Raw genomic sequence first — 25,848 nt, forward strand, 5'->3', positions numbered from 1 at the left:
CATATATGTTTTATTTTAAATACATTAAATTAATTATTTTTCATCTTAAAATTTTAGATTTTAGATCAGATGAATAACATTAATATGTAAGTATGGATATTGGTGCAAGGGAAAAAGTATAAATACATAAGTAACAATACAATGAAATGATACATGTATATATTGTTTTCAATTGATATAAAGCTAACATATCTGTAACAGTTGCGAAAAAAATATTGCTGACTATTATGTAGGCTGTCGTTACATATTTAACAAAATGGTACTCGCATCGTGTCATTTACTGGACGGACACTTTGCACAATAAAATTGATTTTCCAAACGTCGAACCATCATATAGGAAGTTTTCACACCGACATAGCTATTACTTAACAAATACCAAAAGTTACATGTTTCAGATTTCAAACAGGTTTCGTTCCCATAAATCCCATTCAGGTTTGTCAGCGTACATTCGTTATACCACCACGCCCCCTTGCGACCAAAAGTACACCGCTCGGGGGCGTTATCGTTATCAATGTCTATGGTGCTGAATTTCATGCCACTTGGATCTGTACTCACATGACTGTCCATGCCGTCGCCTGTATAAATTCATACATATGAATAACATATTTGGCAGTGAACAGGAATATATAATTTTGTTTAAATATTAATTGATTAAAAGGGAAAGGGGGGCGGGGGGACGTGATGGTGAGGAAGAGTGGAAAAGGAAACGATTGCTCAGCTGATTGTGTTTTATAGATATATTTCTACCATGTTTATTTTTCTTTTTTTGTATCAGCATTTGATACGAATATCAAACTGGGTTCCAATTTTTAAGAGCGTTTTCGAACCATTATGACAATCAATTATTTAATTATTGGTGTGTTTTTATGTCATCTAGTTTTTTGAAGTCTAAGAAGGTCGTTAGTGCCTGTTTAGTATGGCAAAAAAAAAAAGAATAAAACTTGATAAATTTCTCACAAACAAGAAAAGGCAGACAAAAAAAACCCAGAATTGAAAATTATGAAAATGAGCCCTATTAATTAAAATTATTCCAAATTATTATGGAAACATTAATATTTAATTTCACAACGTTCATTGAATCCAAGCAAACTATAACCCGGATTACCTACCAGCATTTCCTTCAAACGACCCGGCTTTAAGTCTCAGTCTGTAGCCATCAGATTCATCAGCCACACTAAAGTCGCTATATTTGGCGTAATACCAGAGTCCACTGAATGCTTCTAGACGAACATACAAGTCAGTGGTTCCTAAAGTAGTAAGCTTGTGAAGATTGTCGTTACCTGCAAAACAAGGTTTATCGAAATGAAAAATTAAGGGATCCAATTATGATTTAAAAAAAACCAAGAAACTAAAGAAACAGTACAAATAAAAACTCCAACTCCACTTCAAAGTACAGCATCTCGCCGAACACCAAAAACACATTCGAACCGAAAGAAAAATTATAACAAGGATCAATGCCTCGTTTAAATTCTTTTTTGAAAGAAATTCGTCAAAAAAATACAAACACTTTTATAATAATCAATGTGTTATAAACACCATACCAATCCAATGCTCTCCTGATGCCTCTCCAAAGCCATGCTTGTAACTGTCCCATAGACGAAGATAGAAATTAACAGACCCGTTTCGTCTGTGTTGGAAAACCTGCATTTTTAGAAGAAACAAGAGGCCCAGGGGCCACATCGCTCACCGGAGCAACAATTGCCTTAATTCTGATCAAATTAGCATTACAGTATCAACATATCTCGACAACTAAGTACAGTAGATCCTGCTAAAAAAAATAGAAAATCTGCCAATCTTTATCCACCTCTTTTTTTTCGTAAATACCAAGCCCATTTTGTTGTTGTACCTGTAAGAAGATTTTTCTCTATTCCTATACAACACCCCCAACACCCCCCCCCCCATTTCGTGGCCCCACTTTTCTCTAGAGAATCATGGTTTCATGAAACTTAAAACTGCATAACCTGTGCCTCACACTAAGTACTGAGTTTTGGACCGAAAACTTTCCCAAAATATTTCTAAAGATTTTCTCTATAAATTCCTATATAAAAATTCAAACCGCCATCACGGCCCCGCCCTACCACTAGCGACTGTGATTTTGAAAACTTGAATTTACACTACCCGAGGATGCCTCTACAAAAGTTTAAGCCTTTTTGGCCAAATAAACTTAAAAAAGAAGATTTTTAAAGATTTTCTCTATATAGTCCTGTATGAAAATTTATCCCCCAATTGTGGCCCCACCCTACCCCCGGGGAGCATGAACTTGAATCTACACTATCTGAGGATGCTTCCACTTAAATTTGAGCATTTCTGGCCTAATAGTTTTTGAGAAGAAGATTTTTCAAGATTTTCTCTATATATTCCTATGTAAAACTTGATCCCCCCATTGTGGCCCCACCTTACCCACAGGGACTATGATTTGAACAAACTTGAATCTACACTATCTGAGGATGCTTCCACTCAAATTTGAGCTTTCCTGGCCTAATAGTTTTTGAGAAGAAAATATCTCTATATATTCCTATGTAAAACTTGATTCCCCATTGTGGCCCCACCCTACCCCCAGGGACTATGATTTGAACAAACTTGAATCTACACTACCTGAAGATGCTCCCATTTTAATTTGAGCTTTTCTGGCCTAATAGTTTTTGAGAAGAAGATTTTTAAAGATGTTCTCTATATATTCATATGTAAAACATGATCCCCCTATTGTGGCCCCGCCCTACCCCCGGGGACCATGAATTGAAGAAACCTGAATATACACTATCTGAGGATGCTTCCATTTTAATTTGAGCTTTCCTGGCCAAATAGTTTTTGAGAAGAAGATTTTTGAAAAATACCAACAAATTTTCAATATTTCTCAATTATCTCCCCTATTAAGAGGGCGTGGCCCTTCATTTGAACAAACCTATATCCCCTATACCTAGTGGTGCTTTGTGCCATATTTGGTTAAATTCTACCAAGTGGTTCTTGAGAAGAAGATGAAAATGTGAAATGTTTACAACGACGACCACGACAACGACGACAGACAACGGACAAATTATGATCAGAAAAGCTCAATTGAGCCTTTGGCTTAGGTGAGCTAAAAAAAAATTTGGCACATACATAACTATACAGCAATTGTATTGGAATTATTATTAATTTTACCATCATTTTTTAAAATTATCTTATTTTCCGTATTTGTGCTTATTACAATGCTATTTTTCTTTTTTACTGATACATGTGACTAAATATTATAATGCTGGTTAGACTCTTAACTTTTACTGATAAATGATAGTTAGACATTAATTCCATGCGCAGATTCAGAAAAAAAATATCGGAGGGCGACAGTTTTTTTTTTTTGCTTTGCCGGCAGAAGGGGGATATTTTTGGTCATTTTCTGATGCCATTTCAGGTAATTTGAGTTTTACATGGGGGGGGGGGGACCCCTGACCCCCTCTAGATCTGCTTGGATTGTATTACCGTCCATCCTCCACCGTCTGTTGTCATATCACAGTACACGACGATTGGCGTCTCTGTAAGTGGGTCAGGGTATACAGTGTAAAGCCCATCACTATTGTTTCCAAACAGTTTTAGATCTTTGCAGTCACTGAAGATTTCTGTAGAACATACAATCCGTTATTACTGATTTATTATGTCTAAACATAATTTATTAGTGATTTAATATGCAATTCTGTCAAACAAAGGTGAATCGTACCGGTTCCATTAATTCTTCTCAGATAGCTTCGGTTAAGGCGCAACACATTTCCGTTATCGTTGGGAGAATCTGTAAAACGAAGACACAGAAGTTATAGAAACTGTGGGTTTTGAAAAGACAATAATTCGTAGAAAATTTATATTTTATTTTGCAAATAAATAAAATATTGAAAATACATTTTATTTTCTTATTATGAAAAGTATTCTTATTTTAACTCACCTTTTACAATAATAATTTAAAATAATAATTTAAGTGCGACCAATGAATTTATAAGACAATCATTAAACACATCCTTCTCATATAGTGTATAACCTTAAGGTACCTCACTACAACTAGACTTATTCTTTTTAAGACACTACGTCATAAGATTGCGATTTGGTCAAATATCGTCATAACATTTGTTAAAAGAACGGGCTTGTGAACTGCAGAACAAAAGTTTGATTCCGTATGGGGCTATTGATGGCATTTTTTCAATAAAATTTAAAAAAAATATGATTATGTATGGTGGCATAGATCTGTCACTACTTGTCAGATAGTTATGTCGACTTGTCAGATGATTATGTCGACTTGTCATATAGTTATGTCAACTTGTCAGATCTTTATGTTGACCTGTCAGAAAATAACCATATTGACTAGAAACTCAATATTTTGTTGTTAAAACGTTTTAGTGTCACTAACTGTCATTAACTTGTCATCATAATATCTGACAAGTCGACATAAAAATCTGACAAGTTAACATAATTATTTGACAAGTCACCATAAACATCTGACAAGTTAACATAATTATCTGACAGAAAAAAATAATATGGCCACTAGTTTAAAGAAATTTATCATTCATATTATAAGCCGAGGTGTCGGATAATGATGTTGACTTGTCAGATGTTATGTCGTCTTATCAAATAATTATGTCGACTTGCCAAATAATTATGTCGACTTATAGTGTTAAACTTTTAAACACGTGGATAAGTGACAAATCGACTTAAAGAACTCACAAGTCCACATAATTATCCGACAAGTCGACATCAAGATCTGACAAGTCGACATTATTATCTCACAAGTGGTGGCAGATCTATGCCACCATAATTATCTATGCAAAATCGCATTTATTTTACTTATTTGAATTTTTATCCATCACAAAATCTATTATAATATTGTAAGTTTCTGCTGATTTTTTATTTGATTTGATTCTGCTATTTTTAGGTGTTGTGAACCACCTTAAAGAAAAGCGAGTTCTTCTGGGTACAGAGATGCTCATATAGAACTCTTGGTCGATAAAGCATAATTAATACATCATTCTTTTACACAATATTTTACAATATATTGTAAAGACCAAGCCGTCAATAATGTTTAAGTAGTGAACCATATCGTAGAGTACATTTTAACACACAATTTTTGATGTCGATTTTATCTTACCTTGTCCTTGGAGATACAAGACAGCAAAAGTTGCAACAGTAGTTAATATAACAACGACAACAACTGACAGGATCACCATAATACATGGACGTTTGGAGTTTTTAGTATGTTCTTGGTTACTGTTGGGGTTTCTCTATAAAAAATCAACATTGAGATTGTTTTAATTTTTTGGCCGCGTATCATCTGTGGAATCATTTAAATTCATGGGGGGGGGGGGGGGGTTGCAGTTTCGTAGATTGTGGGATTTTGAATATCCGTGACGATATAATTTCGTGGATGCCTCGGTTTTGAATTTCAGTAAGTCATTTTCGTGGAGGAAGTAAAAACATAGGGGAAGGTTACCCACAAATACCACGAAAATTGAGCCACTACGAATTTTAGTGATTCCACAGCATTTTGCGTTATTGGTACATGTTAAATATGACTTCGGATAAATCACGTTTATTGCTTAATACACATGTACATGTTTGAGAATTTAAAAAAGAAACATTTAGCTGTATGCTCATTGAAATTACCATCAATGTGTTTCAGTAGAATCTATTCTTTATCAGTTATTTCATATTCTAAAGATACATGTATAACTTATACAGATTGAAATTTACGGACATTAACATAGACAATATTTTTATTTGTTTTGCCTCGGATTAGAGATTAAAAAATCTCGCTTTTTTCGGAGAGATGTACTAAGTGAAATCTATGATTTTATAAAATTGGCTTTTGCGATTTTATATTTTCGCAACTTGATGCTAAACAGTTGAAACGCAGATTTAGGTACTCGCGTAAAATAAGGAATCTAAAATATCTTAGAATTTGATTTTGTAAAATATGAAATATTCTGTGAAAATAATAAAGCAATACCTGATCTACATGATCAGGATTATCATCTCTAATTCTAGGAAGTTCCCCGTGTCGGCCCTGCAACACAAAAATTTTGTTTATAAAAACAAGAAGAAATATGTTATATGGTTTCTTTAATGTTTGTTTATACCAATTTTCGTTGATTAAGAGATAATCAAAATTTAAACAATATGTGAATTTGCTATAAGCGATCACATCAAAACAGTATGCTACCGGATCATTGATTTTTTTTATCAACTCAACAACAGCAAAATACATATAAATTAGTATATAACGAATATTAATGGAACCACTGTATCGTTAATGTGGGTGCCCAGGCCAGATACCGGTATATAAACCCTTTTGTTTCGTTACACCGATTGCACACCTGAAATTTGTGGCCGACGTGTAGTATTCTTTTTGTGGTTTTTGGACTTAATGCATTTATTTCTTATTTCATGTGCATACATGTATTATATTTGTAAGTAATGCATTGGGTTGTTTATTGGATATAAGTTTTACAAAAGTGCGTAGAATTTGGTAATTTCATTGCGACCGTGTAACTCGGACAGATGATACCTCTTCAGCGATGTATTTTTTATTAAGAAATTTGCAGCTTATATAGGGGCTGTTAGTGATAAAAGAGAAATATGGCGGACAGTGCCCATTTACGAGCGGTGTTTGTCTTTAAAGTACCAGAGAATCAAAATTAATAATTCGTTGAATCGATCCAAAGTTTAAAAGAGTTACATGTAATATAGACTCGATTTAAAGCAAAACACCGCTCGGAAATAGGCACAACCGTCACACAGATATATGATCCCTTTTGATTTCGTTACACCCGAAACTTGTAGTAGACGTCTAATATTCACTTTGTGATCTGTGGTATTTCTCTCATTTTTATGTGCATTCTCTGTTTGTTTATAATGCATTAACCTGTTTATTTGATGAAATTAGTCCCCTGGCTGTACAGAAGTGCGTATAATTTGATATTTTCATCGCGACCGAGTAACAATAAGCACTTCCACACTCATTTACAAGATCATTTACGGCGGGTGATTTCTATTTTTTATGACAATACGTCACAGAATGGCGATTTTAACGCACTGTTTAACAGTTTATATCACCAAAGTTTTGTGTCTATTTCTATGCCGCAATGGGTGTCGTTACTATGTACACCATAATGTAAAGTCCCGAGTTTAAAAAGCTCGGGAATTTTTATCATGACGAGGAGTTGATTTCCCAAAAAAAAATGAATTGAAATTTTTTTTTTCATTTGCATCCAGGTCTGTTAGGGACATATAAGTCCCATTGTCCTGATTGTCAATTTATATATACATATCCAGTAATAAAAAACCCAGTGATTTGTCATTCTGGATCAATGAACTATAAACAGAATCTTCATCAATGTTAATCAAGTGTAATCCCTACCGATGTTGGTGTAATGAATCTTCCAATCTGTCTGTCATAAAAGCCCTGCATTTAAAAAAGAAACACAAAATATACATTTAATTTAATTAACAATTTAGCATTAACCTACAGGTTTTTCTTGTACAAATCTCATTTTTTCCACATAAATATTGTTTATAAAACAGTAAAATTTAGTGATTAATTGCAAAGTACCTTCTATGAACAAGGATCAAATTCAAAACCAAAGTTAATTTTATACATAGGATAGCGTTTCTTCTATTTCAATTAGCTCAATACTTACCTCTGAAATGTTATCATACGTAGTTGAAGCTGAACTGGAAATGACCGTGTATATCCCTATGCTCTGCAAAAGGAAACATTTTTTTTTCTATATTCTAACGACGCTTGGTATTCTTAAAAAAAACCCAACACATTGGCTTCATCAATTTTATGTGATTATTTGAAATTAAAGTTAAACAAATTCTTTGCTAGCGAGTCTTAGCTACAATATATTAAAAACCGGTATAAAATGCATTTTTTAATGTTAATCACTATATTAACTAAATAACATACCTGTTCTGAATTAATTGAACTGCTGATAGTTGAAAACCGTGCGTATCCGGAATCTCCCGAGCTCTGAACATAATTGATAAAACAATCAGCAACTGATTAAATATTTTAAAATTTACCCCAGTTACATGAACGCAGTAATCTTAAAAGCGCGTTAAATTCCCCCGTGTGTATGATAAAAAAAAATAAAACTTAAGAATAGTAAATCCTGAAACCGCGTATTTACCACTCAAGCGTATTGATTGCCCTAGACAACGGGTATTTAACCACCTGCGTAATCAACCACTTTTACAGTATACCTGGCATGAATGAATTAAAAAAAAGCAGATGGCACATAACGTTTTTGCTCTTTGATGTATATTAAATACCAGTTATGTTAGGGAGAAAAGCCATTGATCTCTTACATCCTAATAACATCACACTCACTTTGTTGTAGTGAATATTAGAAAAGGAAGTTCTAGAAAAAAAACCAAAAAACAAACAAACAAACAAAACACCCCCCCCTTCCAAAGAACAAAAAAAACAACAAAATGAAAATTCATATTCTCGATGACTTTACAAAAAATCTAAAATCTTAGATGACTGAGTCAGGCCTTCAAAACAAATTATATTCACCATACAATACATTATTTTTCTTTCTAATACTAGTCCTTACATAAAACTAAACAGATACGACTTACTTCAGACTTATACAGATACGACTTATCTCAGACTTCTACAGATACAATTTACCTCAGACGTACACAGATACGACTTACCTCAGACCTATCGGAATACATTTTTTAGACTGACTATCCCAAACAGTGTTTTGACGTGTTGATTCGCAATGATTTTTTCAGCTACTTTATTTGGAAGTTTCTATTTATGAGTCCTTGTTTGGTGATCATTGTATTAAATTCTCTTCCTGATCGTTGTCATAATTTTAACTATCCATCCATAAACATCATCCTTTGTCAAGTATGCACCCTTTAAATTTCGACAGAGCAGCTTATTGCATAATGTGAAAACAGCAGTACACCCCTTGCTTTAAGTATGTCATATGAAACTTGTGTAATGAATGCTGGGTTTTTTAAATATTACACACACTTATCCAATTTTCAATAATTTAAACTAAAAGACCCAATGAAAAACATACTAATTGTGAAACAAATGACCTGAAATCATGAAAATGCTTACTCATACGACAGGGAAAATCAGAATTTATGAATGGAAACTTTTTTTTTCCTTTACACCGGCTGTCATTGAAATGTGTCGGATATCAGATAAATGTGTATGGATAAAAAACAGACAAATAAAGAGCAAAGAGTACAATCTCTGACCAATTTTTGGCAGAATATATGAAGCAATGTGCATTGGTTGCTATTTCTAATGAACGTTTAATAAATATTTATATGTGGAGTCAAACATAATGTAAGCGAGTTGTGTCTCTTTATGCAAATACTTTAATAGGAATGAAAAGGTATTGTGCACTGTTATTGTCTTCCTGTTTATGTTAAACATCCAAAGTTAAAGGGATGTCGTAACGTATATGTAAAATAGGGTGCATAGATACATGTAAATACAAGGGCTAAAAAAATGCATTTTATTTCGGTAGGGTAGTTTAGACGTAAAACATTTCGCTGTGTATTCTATTTAGCGCATTTTGCGGAATGTGGCTTCCGCTAAATCAAGTACATCGCTATATGCCATTCATATATGCACAAGAATAGTTAAACTCAGGAATACGCTTATTCATATCAACGCCAACTTGTTCAAAAACTTATTTTCGCCAAATATCGTACACGCAAAATATAATACGTTTACAGTAATCAGTTTCATGGAAATGCAAAAGGCGAAGAACAAAATATAAATTATACCTTACTTTTTAAGATGTATCAAATAATAACACTTTGACTGTGATAAATTAGGTTTTCAACTGTTAAATATTGATTAGGAATATGTTTTACTAAATTTAGTTTCTTATATGAACTCTGATTGAAATGATAAAAAAATATCAGGCCTTAAATAGACGGAATAATCGTAGATGATACTTTGGTTTATAGATCTGGTAAAACTTTTAAACATATATTCTGAAAGGCTTTTTTGTCGTTTATTAATATTTTAAATATTTTGAGTTTATAGTGAAAGAAGTCTACATTGTAATGTTCATTTTTGCTTTTGTTTGGGGAGATATCAAACTATGATTAGCCTTACCCCCATGAATAGTTAAAGGACTATTTTGATCTGTAACAATTTAAATAATTAAATACTAATTAAACACGTTTTGTTTTATTTTTTATTAACAGCGATTGCACGTTAACATGATAAACGATGAATTATGGTCCGATTAATAAGGTCCATAAATGTTATATTAAAAAATACATAAAGTCATAGATTATATATGTCAGTAAATAGACTTTGCAATATATGTGTGCGCTTAAAATTGTATGACAAACACCATCGATATTTTAATAACTTTAACAACCTCTCTCTCTCTCTCTCTCTCTCTCTCTCTCTCTCTCTCTCTCGTTTAATACGTTAATGTTAAACATTTATACTCAATTTCTTATTATGATATTTCATTATATCTTAAGGAACACCCATATTAACAACTTTTGTAATTTACACAAATAAACTGCCGATGTTCATGTTCGTAAATCATATTTTTAACTGCTTTCTACATTTAGCACCAAACACAAGTTTAGAACATTTTGTAAATTAGATGATTTTACTTTCAACAGTGAACCAACATCACAATACAGAATTACCAGAAAAAGCAAAGGATTGGAAAATTTTCATGCCAGCACACATTAATCCAAAATTCTCGCTCTTCGTTGTTGTCACCGTTAGTTCACCTGCGAGCACACGTATTATCATTACCTTGAAATGAATACTATAATAGAGAATTTCCTGATAAAGAATTTTGCTTGTTGCCACTGTATAGCCGTTTAGAAGCAGTATACTGTCGCTTTGTTTCATAATAACTGTAATATAGCTGTAATCATATCCAAAAGGAACTATTATTTTGTAGTAGTTTTGGTACTGATAAAATCCTGGAACAATAACCATTGAAGGATCCCCGATGTATCTTATTGAAGAAGATAAACCGAAACTTGTTACCAAAATAGGTTTGTTCGATTGAATATAACACACTCCGTTGCTTGAAATATCAATATCAGAGTATTCAATGCGCTTATACGACTTGTTAAAAGTCTTATTTGTGCAATTGTAGAATATTGTTGATTTATCGATGGCCATGACTCGTATTTTGGTATTGCTGTACAGATGGGGTGGAACAACGTATACTGTATCTATTCTAGATGTCGGTGGCAATTGTTCAATTAGGTGATCACAAAACCCTTGCCCATTTAATTTGTTGCAATCATTTCCAGAGAAGACGGCAATAGGTAAAGATGACTGAACGTACGTTCCTGTCAAGTCCACAGTATGTTGAATCTGGTATGTTTCATAACGGTTGAGTTTGATGCTAAAAGTTTCCCCACTCCGATATATTTTCCCGTCAATTTGTAATGTCTCATTCATTTGGAAGGTTATCCATATCATAGTGTTTTCATCAATTGAAGCAATTGCAAATTGACTGAAGTATTTCACCGGATTTGTCGAGACAATAACATATTTAGTTGAAAGTTTATGTATCGGGATATGAGTTGTCATCCCAACCGATGAATAGACATCCGCTTGACTTACAACCATAGCATTTTGAGAAGTTTCAATTAATATACATTTCGTTTCTATCTTAAAGCTTTCTAACTCCATTGAACTTGGAATGAAGAATTGCTCGAAAGAGGATATATTGGCTTTTTGGTCGATCTCACTTTTGAGAGAACTATTTAGACGTTCAGACGTTGTAATGTTTATATGTATTCTATTGACTGATGTGACGTAAATGGATTTCTTCGTATTCGGTATGTTTTTCATGAACAACACAATAAAACGTGTTCCCCAGCTTCCTTTAAGCAAAAAATTGAAGATAAATTTTACTCAAATTAATGATCATTTCATACGTGTGTGCTTGGAAATAAATGCCGCCGTAGTGATACTTTGATATTTGTAGCAATTGCATTAACTCGATTTTTGTTTTAAAGGGGCATGGTCACGATTTTGGTCAATTTTTATTTTTTCTGTATTTATTATTTTCAATGCTTTAGGAATGCATTTCTAATGATCAAATAAAATTTGGATGCTAGTTGATAAGTTTTAAGCAAGATTCAGGGCTCAAAATTCTTCGCAATGTAAACAAGGCTCGCGCCCTGTTTTTGTTTACATAGGTTCAATATACCAGTAAAAAATCTTTTTCAAGCTGATTTGTCTATCTTTGTATTCATTTTTAGCATAAATAAACAGTAACTAACGATTAACACATTCATTTAATGTCTGAAACTGGAATTTTTGACTTCAACATTCAAAATGTAAACAAAAGCTTTGTTTACCCAGCGAAGAAATGTAAGCTCTGTAACTGTCTTATAACTCAACAAATGACAGTCAAATTTTAATTGCCTATTAATAATGCCTTACTGAAGCATTATAAGCATTAAAATCGACAAAAAAATAATTTTTCACCAAAATCGTGACCATGCCCCTTTAAAATACAGTTTAAACATATTTGCAATAAGCAAAAGTTACAACTAATTCATTCCTTTGCGTTTTAAGGTATGTTTAAATGAACTATTGTCACTTGTAACCAATACAAACCGGCTAGATAATCTGCAGAAGGTTTGGTTGTATGATACATGAATTGGGAAGATGTAGTTGATGGATACTCTGGAAAGGGTTTGGTGGGTGATAACCGAATATCATCTGAAGAAGTATCTTCCTTGTCATCTTAAAATTAGAAACATTGTAGGCATATATAGATTCAATTTAAATCAACATTTGAATGTACACGCATACGTGTATAACAAAAACGGCCCTACTTTTGGCTATTTCAATGTCTATGGTATTATTTATATTGATTTAAATATGATATATCCATGAAATTATTTGCAGCTCATTTTTTTGTGAATACATCATACAACAATAGTTAACTAAGAAACTGCTTTCAATATTCAAAATGCAAATTAATAAATATATAAAAGTTTTAGAGATTACCTTTATGCTTGAAATGTTTTTGATAAGCCACTTCGATTGCAGCAATGGAAGCCAAAAATATAATAACAATCACAATCATGTAATATTTAAATTTTCTATTTGCTTCCCTTGTTCCTTCTTGGATGGACTGATCCTGGAAAAAAAGAATCTAGAAAGAATGACGATATTTTGATAACATGCAAAAATGCAAACAGGATAGTGTGTAGGTACTTTTTATATAATTTACATTCAAATTTCAAGTTGCCCTGTGTTCTGAGAATGTTGATTGTTTGCACATTTTTATATGAGCGTGTAAAAGTTATTTTGGAAACAAAAGCTTTGTAATGCTTTAACGATCTTATTTACGGAAAGGTGAATTTAGTCGAGTCACGCGGTGCACTTAGAATCAAAAAAACAAAAAAAAAACATACATGTACCCCTGCGTGTATAGTAAAAACATTTATGGCAAAGGACCGTATTCCCTATGTGCAGATGTGTCGCGCACCTTAAAATAGATAGTTTCGAACATCAAATTTTCCATATTACGTCACAGACAATAAAACTCAAATAAAAACCGCTTATCATGGCGTAGATTGACCTTTTACGTCGTCAATTCACACTATATATGGTGCAAATAGTGCCTGACGTATTTACATTTAACATGATAAAAAATGCTTGGCAGCATCATTTCATATATATCTTAGGTTTCGTCAACTCTTAGCCAGATAGATGATACCGTTAGTTCTTATCCTCACCATTAGTGATATTACTATCATCATATCACTTACTCTTTGCTGCACAAGCGACGTTGTGTTTCGTCGTACCGTGGGAGTGGAAGGTTGTCTTCCATATAGAAAACCATATACCGAAAATATGAACTGATATGTTATTGTTCTTTATTTTCTTTTTAGTGTAATAACAACGCGTGAACATCTTGATTTTTACATACAGTGCCATAAGAAGTCAATGCAAGGTTGCAAATCGTTTCATGAATATATTTTTCAATGATCAATTTTTTGAGTGAACATCTAACTGCTTATAGAATTGGTTTTCGGTATACATTATAAAAATAAAAGAAACCGGGTAGAAATTTTATCGGGGTAGATTCTAGCCATCCACATGTGTATTGGTCAAAGCAATAGCAGTTGACTTACTCTTTGGTGAGTATGCGACGTTCTAGTCCCTTGGTCCATGTGCAGAAGTGCAAACTGTCTTCTATATAAGGAATCATATGCCTATAAAAACAGATTTTCAATCAATTAGTGTTCTTAACATGTTTAATATACCTTTCCTTTTTAACCGTTTTAGAAATGAACTTTTTGTTCGTTTTACTCTTTTCTGAATTGTCTTAAACAAAGAAATATAAATAAATAGATTAAAATCTACATCTTTTTTCCAGCTATCATCGGAATGCACTGGTTTTACTTGTATACTATTGTCTTTGAAGTCAAAACATTATAGTAAAACAAATGAAAACTGATGTAAAATAAATTTAGTAAAATGCATTTTGTAATACACAACATCTGTTTGTGTGTGTTTTGTAAAAAAAAAACCATTTGTTATAACGTACAAATTAACGTATTCAAATAGTCTTTTGGAGACAACACACGTTAGTTTTCCTATGCAATGCCTAATTATTCTCTTATGAAAAATAAGAGCATCACGACATAAGGAGATGCACGGACTATTTATAATGTTTTGTCGATTTATGCACCCATAGTACAATTTTACTGTACAAAACACCCTTTTAATTAACAGAACTAAATTAAAGAAAAAGAAAACCCACAAAACATTCGCATTGCAAAATGTTTTATGTATAAATTTTTAATGATGTGCAATGACTTCAGTGAATTCATCTAACTGTTTATAATGAGAATATCACGTTATATCTTATAATTATCACAACTATATCTATAATTAGAAAAGGGGAAAAGACTCGAAATTTCACTGGAAACATTGTAGCCATTCAAAAATATATTGATGCCACTTGACTTACTCTTTGGTGTGTATCAGATGGTGTGTCAGCTTGTTCTCGGGAAGATGCTGATTGTCTTTCGAATAAGGAATCATATGCCTTCAAGATAGATGTGAAAATCAATGAAGCCACTCTGAATAGCTAATTATAGCTATTTAGCTTATTGAAGCTATATAGCTAAATATGGAGATTGTACTGGACCAGTCTAATAGGTTAATGATACTACTATGAAAAAAAAAATTGAAACTTTATTTAATCTAATTCTCGCAAGGATTAAAGAATGGTTCGATTCTTCTAAACTTACCGGCGGTTGTGACTCGTCCAGTCTACCGGATAGATCAGAAAAATATATCTGTTTGAAAGAAAAACAAGAAAAATGTAAATAATACCAACATATCTTTAGATTTAAGGTATTGGAAGATCAGTAAATTAAACTGTAGTAAAAAATGAGAGAATAAATGCAAGATCTAGCTAATTCTGCTGCTTAGAGTCAATGCAACTTAGTTGTTGAGTTCCAGTGTACCAACTTGCATTAAATTTGGCGATCGTGAAAATGAAACAATTAAACTTTAAAAGTTATATTTCAACTGTTAGAATGTTTAGCAGTATTTAAAGCATCAGACAAGTGTATTCTTAGTGTTTGTTTCTCTAATTTTTTTTGTAAAATTAGTTTATTTGACCAATTAAACAAGTTTTTATCAGAAACAACCATTTCATAATCAATATTTAAAATCAATGAAGTGGTAAACATTACATGTACGAGTCATGCAATGCAAAAAAGCCAATGAAACCAAACATTACACGTAACAATACATTTATTAAGGGTGTAAGAATTGTCCTCAAACGAATAATATACGTAAACAGCAAACAAAATTATCATTGAAATGTTTTTAATCTGGAAAAAAAGTCTTACCCCAGCCATTTCACAAGGTCATTATGTTGGAATACACTGCTGAATCCTTGTTTTTTTAAACTGCGAAGTTTCTTGTGTGCACACACGTTAAATGTCGGTCATGCTTTAAATTCGTATTTTCTTCTTCCTTGTTATTTCTGCGTTTAAAACTCATATTTAAAGAGACGACATATTTTGTTTGTGTTATGCTTCATTTAAATCCCCTCTTATTTTTGCTACGAAGCGTGATATTGGCAGTTGTTTGCTTTATTCGATGTTGAGCCCTTTTCAATGGCAATATCTTGTTATCGTTTTTTATATTTTTGGAAAGCAACGTCCAAGATGTGCGTGTAAAACCATAAATCATTTACATGTCTGTCATTCGTTATGGTAGTCACAAATCATAGTAGTACACGTATGTGCAAAAGCAAAAAGTAATTAATAAGTCCCTTTAGCTCCAATATGTAGCTCATATTTCGTTTGCTATTTTTTTTCAACTTAGATTTATCTTTAGCCGGAATATTTAACACGAAACTTATGTAAAACGCATAATCGTTTACTATTTCTGAGTAATAAAGGTTTAAATGCATTATTTTTCAGACAATTTGCTTTATTTAAATTGAAAATATTTTCATATAATTGCTTTGAATACCCAACAATAAATGAACCTTTTCATATTGTTGAAATAATGGTACACATCAATCAAAACGACTTTGGCTATCACGACCTTTTCAGAATATACATCATTGTTCGTATAGGGACAATCTGCGGCTTTTGAGAGCAATATCGTAAATGAGTTTGTTTGTTACATCAGCGTATTGCTTTACTTAAAGTATCTTTTATTTCGTCGAAATAACGATAAAAACGGCCTTTCGTCTTATTTATTCCGAAAGATAGCTTCAAGTTCCTCAACGGATGAATTTGTGCCTTTCATCGGATTTGAGTTAATACCGATATTTTGCTAAAATTAATCAAATGCAAAGGACTGCCGTTTTGTCTCATTGTCTGCCCTTGATTGTTACAAAACTTAAGGTTAATCAATATATAAGTATTGCTATACCGATCGAGCTAAAGTTATAAATACGCAACAAGTGATACGTAACATGTCCATTATTTTTATCTTACAACACATTTATACTTTTGTCAATATCTTTTTTCGACGAAAAATGCTAAGAAGCTGTGCTTCACATTGTTATCATCTACTGCTGAAAAAAGTCGACATTATTTTGAACTTGTAACTCAATAATAATACCGTGTGTTTGCTACAATTAATGAGTCGCAGAAAATAAACTCAATCAGAAACATTCTTTTACAGGAAATTCTTATCAAAAGGTTTATTAGCAAGAAGTGGGTCATTTTAGTTCTATGCCAAAAACGTGCACTTTTTTTTATACAAAGAACTTATTAATTTTGATAAATAAATGCATATTTAGATGAATATACACCAACGTTTCCGCAAAATATGTTTGGTGTCGATATGAAACCATTATATATGTATATGTAAGCTACCTAAAAACTCTACATATCGGATATTTTAATACACGTAACTTATATGGGTTTGAAACATTTAAAAATACTGTTTTGGTGCACATTACAGTGCGTATCTTATAACTTTATAATTGCTAAAATTACACTCTCAGTCATCGTTTCTTGGTAATGCAAAACTAGATATTTTGAAAAAGCCGAAAAAGAGTATGATTTGTTCATTCATCTAAGGTGGTGATGGCTGCTTAAAAATCAAATTCAATAACAAAGCATGAAAATAAACATTATAACATTTTTATAGACGTATTTTTTACGCATTGATAATCGTTGCTAATTTTTAGGGGGGGGGGGGAAGGGTTAGTTTAAATGATATCTGGACCAAATCAAAAGGCAACTTTTATCTTCTGATTTGGTGACACTTTACAACAATTTTCATACGAATAATAAAAAAAAACAACAATTTTATTGGATAGAAATTAAAAAAGAAATAATGATGCTAAAATGGGAAAATTAAACATTTATTTCTACAAATTTAAATACGATCCTATAGTAAAAATAATGTAAATGTAAAACAACTTGAAATTTTTTTTCTATCTGATGTAAAATTCATATGACAAACACAAATAAAGAACTGCGAACGCTAACGCCCGTTTCCCGCCTACATTTTACATCCAAATATTTCGGAATTTCTGTCAGATATTCTAAAACTAAGTTTTCTACTAAAAATTATAATCAAATCCTAATCAATTTATATCAAAATAAAATGTGCAATCAAATTATTTATCTTTAAACAAAAGTTTTGCTAACGCGGGGTCTAAAAAAAAATTCATTGAAACCGGTCTCTATGAGTGAGGAAAATTTTATTTAGCAGCCAATATGTGCATAAAAACTTAATAATAACATATTTACGATATATATTAAAGTAAAATTTCATTTTAATTCACATCTGTTAATTAGTTTCCGAAAATTTACAAAGCAAAATTCTTTTTTTGGAATGTATTTCGGTCTGTAGACATATGTCCCCCCCCCCCACCCCCGTGAAACAACAAACCCTTTGGTAAAAATATGCTAAATAACAATAGTTAAAACCCCTCAAAAGGAATTTTTGTTTCACGGCGGGGAAAGATGTTTTAAAAAACATTTCCGTTTACCGTTATTTTCTATTATGAAATGAGCTATTTTAACCCAAAATACAAAGTTATCTCTCTTTGTTTGACCAAATCATTTTTATTTAATGAAAATATACATAAATGTTTACATTATTATAAAAACATTAACTTTAATTAGACAACTTTCAAAAAATGACTTTTAGTTAGGCGTCTAGACAATGCTATCGTTCGCAGTCCTTTGGTAAAAAAAAACTACTTATGATGCGATTTGCTAAAATAAATTATTTTTTTTAAACAAAGTAGCTGTTGTAAATACATGATTGCACATTCGATATATTTAATAAAAATGCTATCCGGCACACAACTGACCAAAGGCTTAAAGCGTTGTAATACATGTGAACTGTGTTTTGGTTAATATTATACACAAACAATTCAAACGTTATATTATTTTGCTCATTTTATAAAAACAGCCATATACATGTACATTCACGTCGGAGCAGTGTCCATGTTGTCAATCACCTGTACAATGTCAAGGTTATTTGTTCATAAATATTTATACATAATGTGATGATAATAGCATAAAATGCATATTTTATGGGATTATTAAAGTCCAGCTACTTATAAGTACAAAAGTCATGTTGCCCATTTGTGCTTTCTGGTTATTATTCTAGACCAAATTGCTTGCTAAGAATTAAATAAATTTGGAAAAAAAATGATACGTGTTTGTTAGCGATATTATATTCATTTCGATACATGTTACACTTCTGTATCGAAAAAAACCCCATGACGACCACTCTTTTATTTATCGTCCGTAAACATATCTAAACCTTTAAACAAAATTCTTCGGCATTATAAAACACGTCGAACCATCATGAAGGACGTCTTCACTCCACTAAAACTGTTCGTCAGCGAATACCAGAAGTTACAATTCCCACTGACTATACAACTTCCGTTTCCGTAACGTCCATTGAGATTTGCCCACGTACAGATGTTATGCCACCAGGCTCCTTGACGTGCAACGGTGCAACTTGCGGGAGCAAAATCGTTATCTATATCTGAGGTGCTAAATTTGTAGCCATTTGTATTGGTAGTTCCATGACTTTCAATGGAATCTCCTATTAAATATTGATTTAATTTTTTTTTATAACTTATAAGTTATACATGATTAATGCGTTGACTAATAAAAAGTTATTAATGTGCCTACCACGATAATTGAAAACATTTGCACATATATTATCTATTAAAATTCAAATATATGCATTATTTAAGTTGACATCTGCATGTTATTTGACTAGTTTTGATTGTTAAACTATATTTGTTTTTATTTGACTAATAGTAATTATATTGATATTATATTTTTTTTTCCAATTCCTTTTGTATATAGATATCTAACAAGATAAATAATTGTTTGTTAATAACCTGCGTTTCCTCGATATGACCCAACCTTTAATTTCATTCTGTATCCATCTGATTCGTCAGCTACAGTGAAATTGTTGTATTTTGCATAGGCCCATCCGCCAGTGAATTTTTCGAGACGTACGTAAAAATCTGAATTTCCCCATGAAGTCAGTTGGTGAAGATGATCGTTCCCTGAATAGAAGGTATTCACAAATTTGACCTCAATTTTTAGAGCTTACGATTAAACATCTGTTTTTTTTAACCCCCCCCCCTTCCTTAAAAAAACCCCACACACACAAATAAACCCCCCACCCCCCCCCCACCAAAAAAATACAACAACCAAAAACAAAGAAACCAGAAAAATAACAACAAAATACACACACACCCACACAAACAAAGCCAAAAAATAAATTACAAAAATAAAGCAAAAAATATTAATTATTTTCACATTTAATATTAATAACAACTCTAGAATATAACATACCTATCCAGTACTCTCCATCTGGCTCTCCAAATCCATTTTTGTAATCGTCCCAAGGAAGATAAAAATCAACAGATCCGTCTCTTCTGTGTTGAAACACCTAGAAAATCACATCACTGTATAATGTTACAAAGTGTTACGATTCTATGTCATAAACTAATGGGACTTTTAAATTTCTATATTCAACGAAAAGAAATATGTTTTGGTTGATAATAGTTCTTAAAGTTAAAAAATAAAAACCATACCGTCCATCCACCACCGTCCGTCCTCATATCACAATAAACTCTGACTGGCGATTGTATCGAGAGATATGGATATATTGTGTACACTCCATCTTTTCTGTAGCCATTTATGATAAGCTCTTGGCAGTCCCTGAACGTACCTATAACACATCATATATTGAGTATTCATGTAGGCGTATATTTTTGAAATTAAAACTATGTACACGTTAGAATGAAAGAGAAAAACAAAAATTTATATTATAAATCGCGATTACTTTGCAAAAAAAACAACCAGTTACTTAACGAGTAAACTCTTAAATACTAGAATAATCATCAAAATGTATTTTTCTAAGATTTCAAGAGAATGAAAATTCATCTTTTATTTAACCTAGATGCAATAACCACATGTCACCAGACCTGTTGAAGAAATAGTAAATGCTGGATGAGTCGTTTGTATAACTGTTGTAGTAGCTGGGCTTGGTGCTGTTGAAGTCTCCGTGGTGGAGACAGTTGTAACTGGATTTGTAGTTTGTATAATTGTTGTAGTAGCTGGGCTTGATGTTGTTGAAGTCTCCGTGGTGGGGACAGTTGTAACTGGATTTGTAGTTTGTATAACTGTTGTGGTAGCTGGGCTTGGTGTTGTTGAAGTCTCCGTGGTGGAGACAGTTGTAACTGGATTTGTAGTTTGTATAACTGTTGTGGTAGCTGGGCTTGGTGTTGTTGAAGTATCCGTGATGGGGACAGTTGTTACTGGATTTGTAGTTTGTATAACTGTTGTGGTAGCTGGGCTTGATGTTGTTGAAGTCTCCGTGGTGGGGACAGTTGTTACTGGATTTGTAGTTTGTGAAAATGTTGTGGTAGCTGGGCTTGATGTTGTTGAAGTCTCCGTGGTGGGGGCAGTTGTTACTGGATTTGTAGTTTGTGTAAATTTTGTGGTAGCTGAGCTTGGTGTTGTTGAAGTCTCCGTGGTGGGGACAGTTGTTACTGGATTTGCCGTTTGTATAACTGTTGTAATAACCGTGGTGGGGATAACAGTTGTTGTTGTTGTTGATGTATCAACAGCTTCTGTTTTGGAAACTGTTGTAGGCGCCATCGTTTGGGAGATAGGCGTAATTTGGATAAGTGATGTTGTAGAAACCGACGATAATACAGAAAATGTCATAGTAGTCATGATGGTAGAAATGTGAAATGACGTTGTTGGCATCGTCGGTTTATTTTCTGAAAGGAAAACGCGTTAATTGCTTGAAATTTTATTGTTTTTCCGAAACACATTTGAAGAAGAAGGAAACTAATTTTCTTCTAAAAGATGCTTTGTCATATTATAAGTCTTATAAGTCTCATAAGTCCTATTATTTGTCAAATATGTGGGTTGAAAACTTTAAAACATAAAGAAAATTCAATGAAATTATATAATTATTTTTACCCAAGATTCTCAGTTAGATAAAGAACATGGCCAAACGTGTTCTTGCCAATTGAAATATTCGTTGTACATCAATGATAGACTAGATATTCTAGGCTAACTTAAGAAACTGATATTTGCTTGAAGCAGATGCAAAACTAATCATATTATATCTATTTTTTGTTCGAAAAAAGACAGGAGATGTTTTTGCTGCATGGAATGATTGCTCTTCCGCAGAAATGGAGAAAAAATAGTGCAGGTACAGACTTCAAGAATTGTGACGAGAATTTCACTCTATGGTCTCCACAGAATCATTTTTTTAATAACGGAATGGGATTCTTTGGCTAAAAGATGGGGAATGGCTAAATAACACTAATGAATAAAATTTACTACAATCGTGTACCACAATATCTTTTTGATATTGCTAACATTAATAGTAAAGAAATACAGTTGTGTACTACAATACATTGTATCTTTTTGAATATTATCTTTTATTAGTAAAAAGGATACCTCTCGCTTCAGTACTCGTTATGAAGGTACGTATATGCCTCCCAGAGTTACATACGATGGATATGAAAAATAATTTATCCCAGATGCTATAAGTAAATGGAACTCACTTAATTCGAATGCTGAGAAACTTTCAAAGAAATATTTCTAAAAATACCATTGATAAAAAAAGTTCCTAAGTATCTAATTTGTGGTACATGTAGTAGATAATCTGACATAATTCATGCAAAACTAAGGCACTAATGTTTAATACATATTTATAATCTACACAGAATAAATATTATTGATTCCCAAACTCCATATGTGGAATGAAAGTATATCACTTTTTATTTGTTTACAAACGATTTTCAAATGCCAAACACTTTGTCAAACAGGAAAACTCGAATATATTGAGCACGCGTATATCGAATGTGGGGCAAAACCAAATTCTTAATCATGTCCCGCCAAAGTTCTTATATAAACATATAAAAAATTGCCGTACATACATGTAACGAATACTGTAAAAACAAATTTACGTTTACACTGAGGTGCTTTTTACGACCTCCTCTGGCAACATTTTAACGTATCCGATCATTTAAATAACAATTTCATTACTAATTTCATTGAATCTACATGCAGTTTTAAGATGAATATATATTCAATTTCAAATATTATACAGAATTTTTAAAAAATGACTTGAATTAAGTGATATTGATTTTACGATAGTTATAGGTACTGTCAGCTACTTATATTGCCATAACGAATTCGCGATCAGATTTCCTACGAGTTCGCTATAAATGTACAATGAATAACGGTTAATGCATGACGAAGATTTTTTTCCATGGTCCTTTGAAATGTGCGAAGTTTTTTTTTTTGAAATGATTTATGACAATTATAATTTATTTTTGCATCAGAGTTGCAAGAACTTGTTTTGAAAACCACTGTATAGTATGTATTCAATATCGCTTGTTTTAACTACATGTTAAAGATGCTTTCACAAAAAGTAAATGCTTACACAACAAAATAAATCACATAATCCATTATTAATAATGTAAAAGTCATTAATATTTATACAGAGTATTTGAATGTGTTATGTGATACTACCACATAATCAACTTATCCCCTGCAGTATCCTGCTGTTGACCATCAGGAATATCATTTAGTATCCTCTACAAAATCCCTGCATCAGAATACTTGCTTACACCTTCGGTATTTCAACACATATGAGATGATGTCCGTAAGATATAATTTAATTTTAACAGAAAAGTTTTCATTGAGAAATTAATAAAAAACCAATTTTATTTTCGATAAAGAAGCCCGAAATAGCAAAAATGAAAGTAATGTGGTAGACACGCTTTGGAGGATCCAAGTCACTGATAATCTCGATCTAAACATATACTTGCAATGAAATAATATTGAATGATTACGTATAGAGTGGATATTTTTACTGTGAGCCTTTTTTTAGAATATATAAAAATCAAGATTTGACAAATGTTAAATATATAGAAATAAGTTATTTCGTTTCTTTAGTGAACGATTTTAGTTTTGATACTCATTCGCCTGCAAGCTGACCCCTGGTGAGAGAATGGGATAAAACTTTCCAGAATGGGGTAACCAAGAACGCTGATTGACTATTTAACGAAAAGTGTAGGACGATTTCATAAGGCATCGCAGGCAGATACCTTGGATTGGACTTCGGATTGATACAAAAACTTAAGAAATAAAATGGAACAATTAATACAATTCTAGTGTTAATTGAAGGAACTTTCTAGAACGAGGTGCCTAGATACGGGTAGACTAATTGACATCATGGCGGAAAGTGTAGGGCTAGTTAACCATCGGCCTTGGCCATCTACTTTGAATCAGACAACTTTGATTTAAATTTGCATGCAAAAGGATTTTAATGCATAACTAAGCGTGATTTAATTTCATACATTTTCATACCGCGACAGATTGGTTGTGTTGTAAACCTTTAACATTATTGATCAGATAATTTCTAACTCTAAATATACTGCCAATCGCAACTTTTCGGAAAGTTGTGATTGCTATACTGTATGGATAAATGATGATAAAAATTATATTGAAAAATGACCCAAGGAACCAAATTAAGAGAGAGATTCCTATTCACTGTTTTGAACTAAATACATGTAAAATAAAAAAAAAAAGTTTATTTTTTGCAAGTCAGCTGCAACCAACCGGATTAAAGCCACGTTCATGTACATGTGTATATTATTAATGTCAGTGTAGATTTTTCATCCCTGTCCACTCCCCTAAATGTTCAACAATGCAATTTTTTTCCAGGAATAATTTAGACAAAGTATATACAAAAATGAAAAAAAAATATGATCCAACATATTATGCATTATATTATATTAATATGTAAAGTGTTTGTTCCCGCAGTTGCGCGGGGTATTATCTAGTATCATATATAAAAAATGGAGGTTCGATTTTTACCTTGCTCCTTGAAGTGAAAAACCAAGAAGGTTGCTACACCACTTGCTATTATTATTATTGTCAGAACTAGCACTGTGACAATGCATGGACGTTTGCTTCTTTTAGAGAAGTGTTGGTTGTTAGGCACTTTGGTTTCCAATTGATGACGTTGCGTTGTATCCTGAAAAGATGAATATTATATTGATATATATAATTTATTATTGATTTATGATAACCGTACCAACAATTGAAAGTCATTTTCGGATATGAATCTCAGTAACCATTAATTAAGATTTCAATAAAATGTAAGACATCAAGCACAGTAAACCTCTGTTCTATTTTGTTCATGTGAATGTTGCAATCTTTTTCCGTTTATATCTTGTGAGCGGTTCTTAAAAATAAATTGATTTAATGTTGTAATATCATTTTTATTTTACAAGAATAGGTACATGTAATACAGTATTGTTCTAGATAATAAACACAATGAAATGATTAGTTCACATTTACCAACTATTTCATATAATTAAATTGTCAATGTTAAAAAGAAATTAATTTTTAAAAGATCGTGTCATCTTTATGTCTTTTTTATTATAGTCTTGTCATAAATTGGGATACCATATTATAAAAGCCCACAAAACAATTTTCGCTTACTCTGGGAAGTTCGGGCAAATCATTCTGTTGTTGTCTTTGTGGTTGCAAATGACTCGATGGGCGACCTTGTATAGGTATTTCATATCCCAATGAATCCGTTAGATTGGTATTCTGTAAAGTATGCATCCGAACAAATTAAGACATTTTTAAATGATGCAAATAATAAGATAACTTAAACAATTACTGTTAAGCGTTAAAACTTAAGTGTAAGTAAAAGACAAAGGTCGGTATTTTATTTTGTGCGCATCTATTATTTATCATCATTAAAAGATTTTACTCTTTATTGTTATAAATTTGCCATTTATTGTATTATAGGCATAAATAACAGAG

General features: G+C 32.1%; 1 protein-coding gene across 1 annotated transcript; it reads right to left on the reverse strand.

The window, feature by feature from the left end:
- On the reverse strand, positions 1-25,830 carry LOC128174376 (uncharacterized). Its single transcript, XM_052839942.1, has 25 exons — positions 25,519-25,830; positions 24,889-25,048; positions 20,967-21,767; positions 20,574-20,710; positions 20,332-20,428; positions 19,869-20,039; positions 19,310-19,564; positions 15,877-15,893; positions 15,268-15,315; positions 14,985-15,062; positions 14,143-14,223; positions 13,010-13,142; positions 12,614-12,742; positions 10,661-11,871; positions 8,680-8,697; positions 7,925-7,987; positions 7,653-7,715; positions 7,373-7,417; positions 5,963-6,019; positions 5,105-5,237; positions 3,692-3,760; positions 3,457-3,593; positions 1,542-1,641; positions 1,110-1,280; positions 1-575 (listed from the first exon to the last, which is right to left on the reverse strand). Exons 1-25 carry the CDS (start codon positions 25,642-25,644, stop codon positions 274-276), a joined length of 4,602 nt encoding a protein of 1,533 aa, XP_052695902.1. The 5' UTR covers positions 25,645-25,830; the 3' UTR covers positions 1-273.
- Positions 25,831-25,848: the final 18 nt, after the last annotated feature.

The sequence above is a fragment of the Crassostrea angulata genome, chromosome 2 (assembly GCF_025612915.1).
Source record: "Crassostrea angulata isolate pt1a10 chromosome 2, ASM2561291v2, whole genome shotgun sequence".
NCBI lineage: Eukaryota > Metazoa > Mollusca > Bivalvia > Ostreida > Ostreidae > Magallana > Magallana angulata.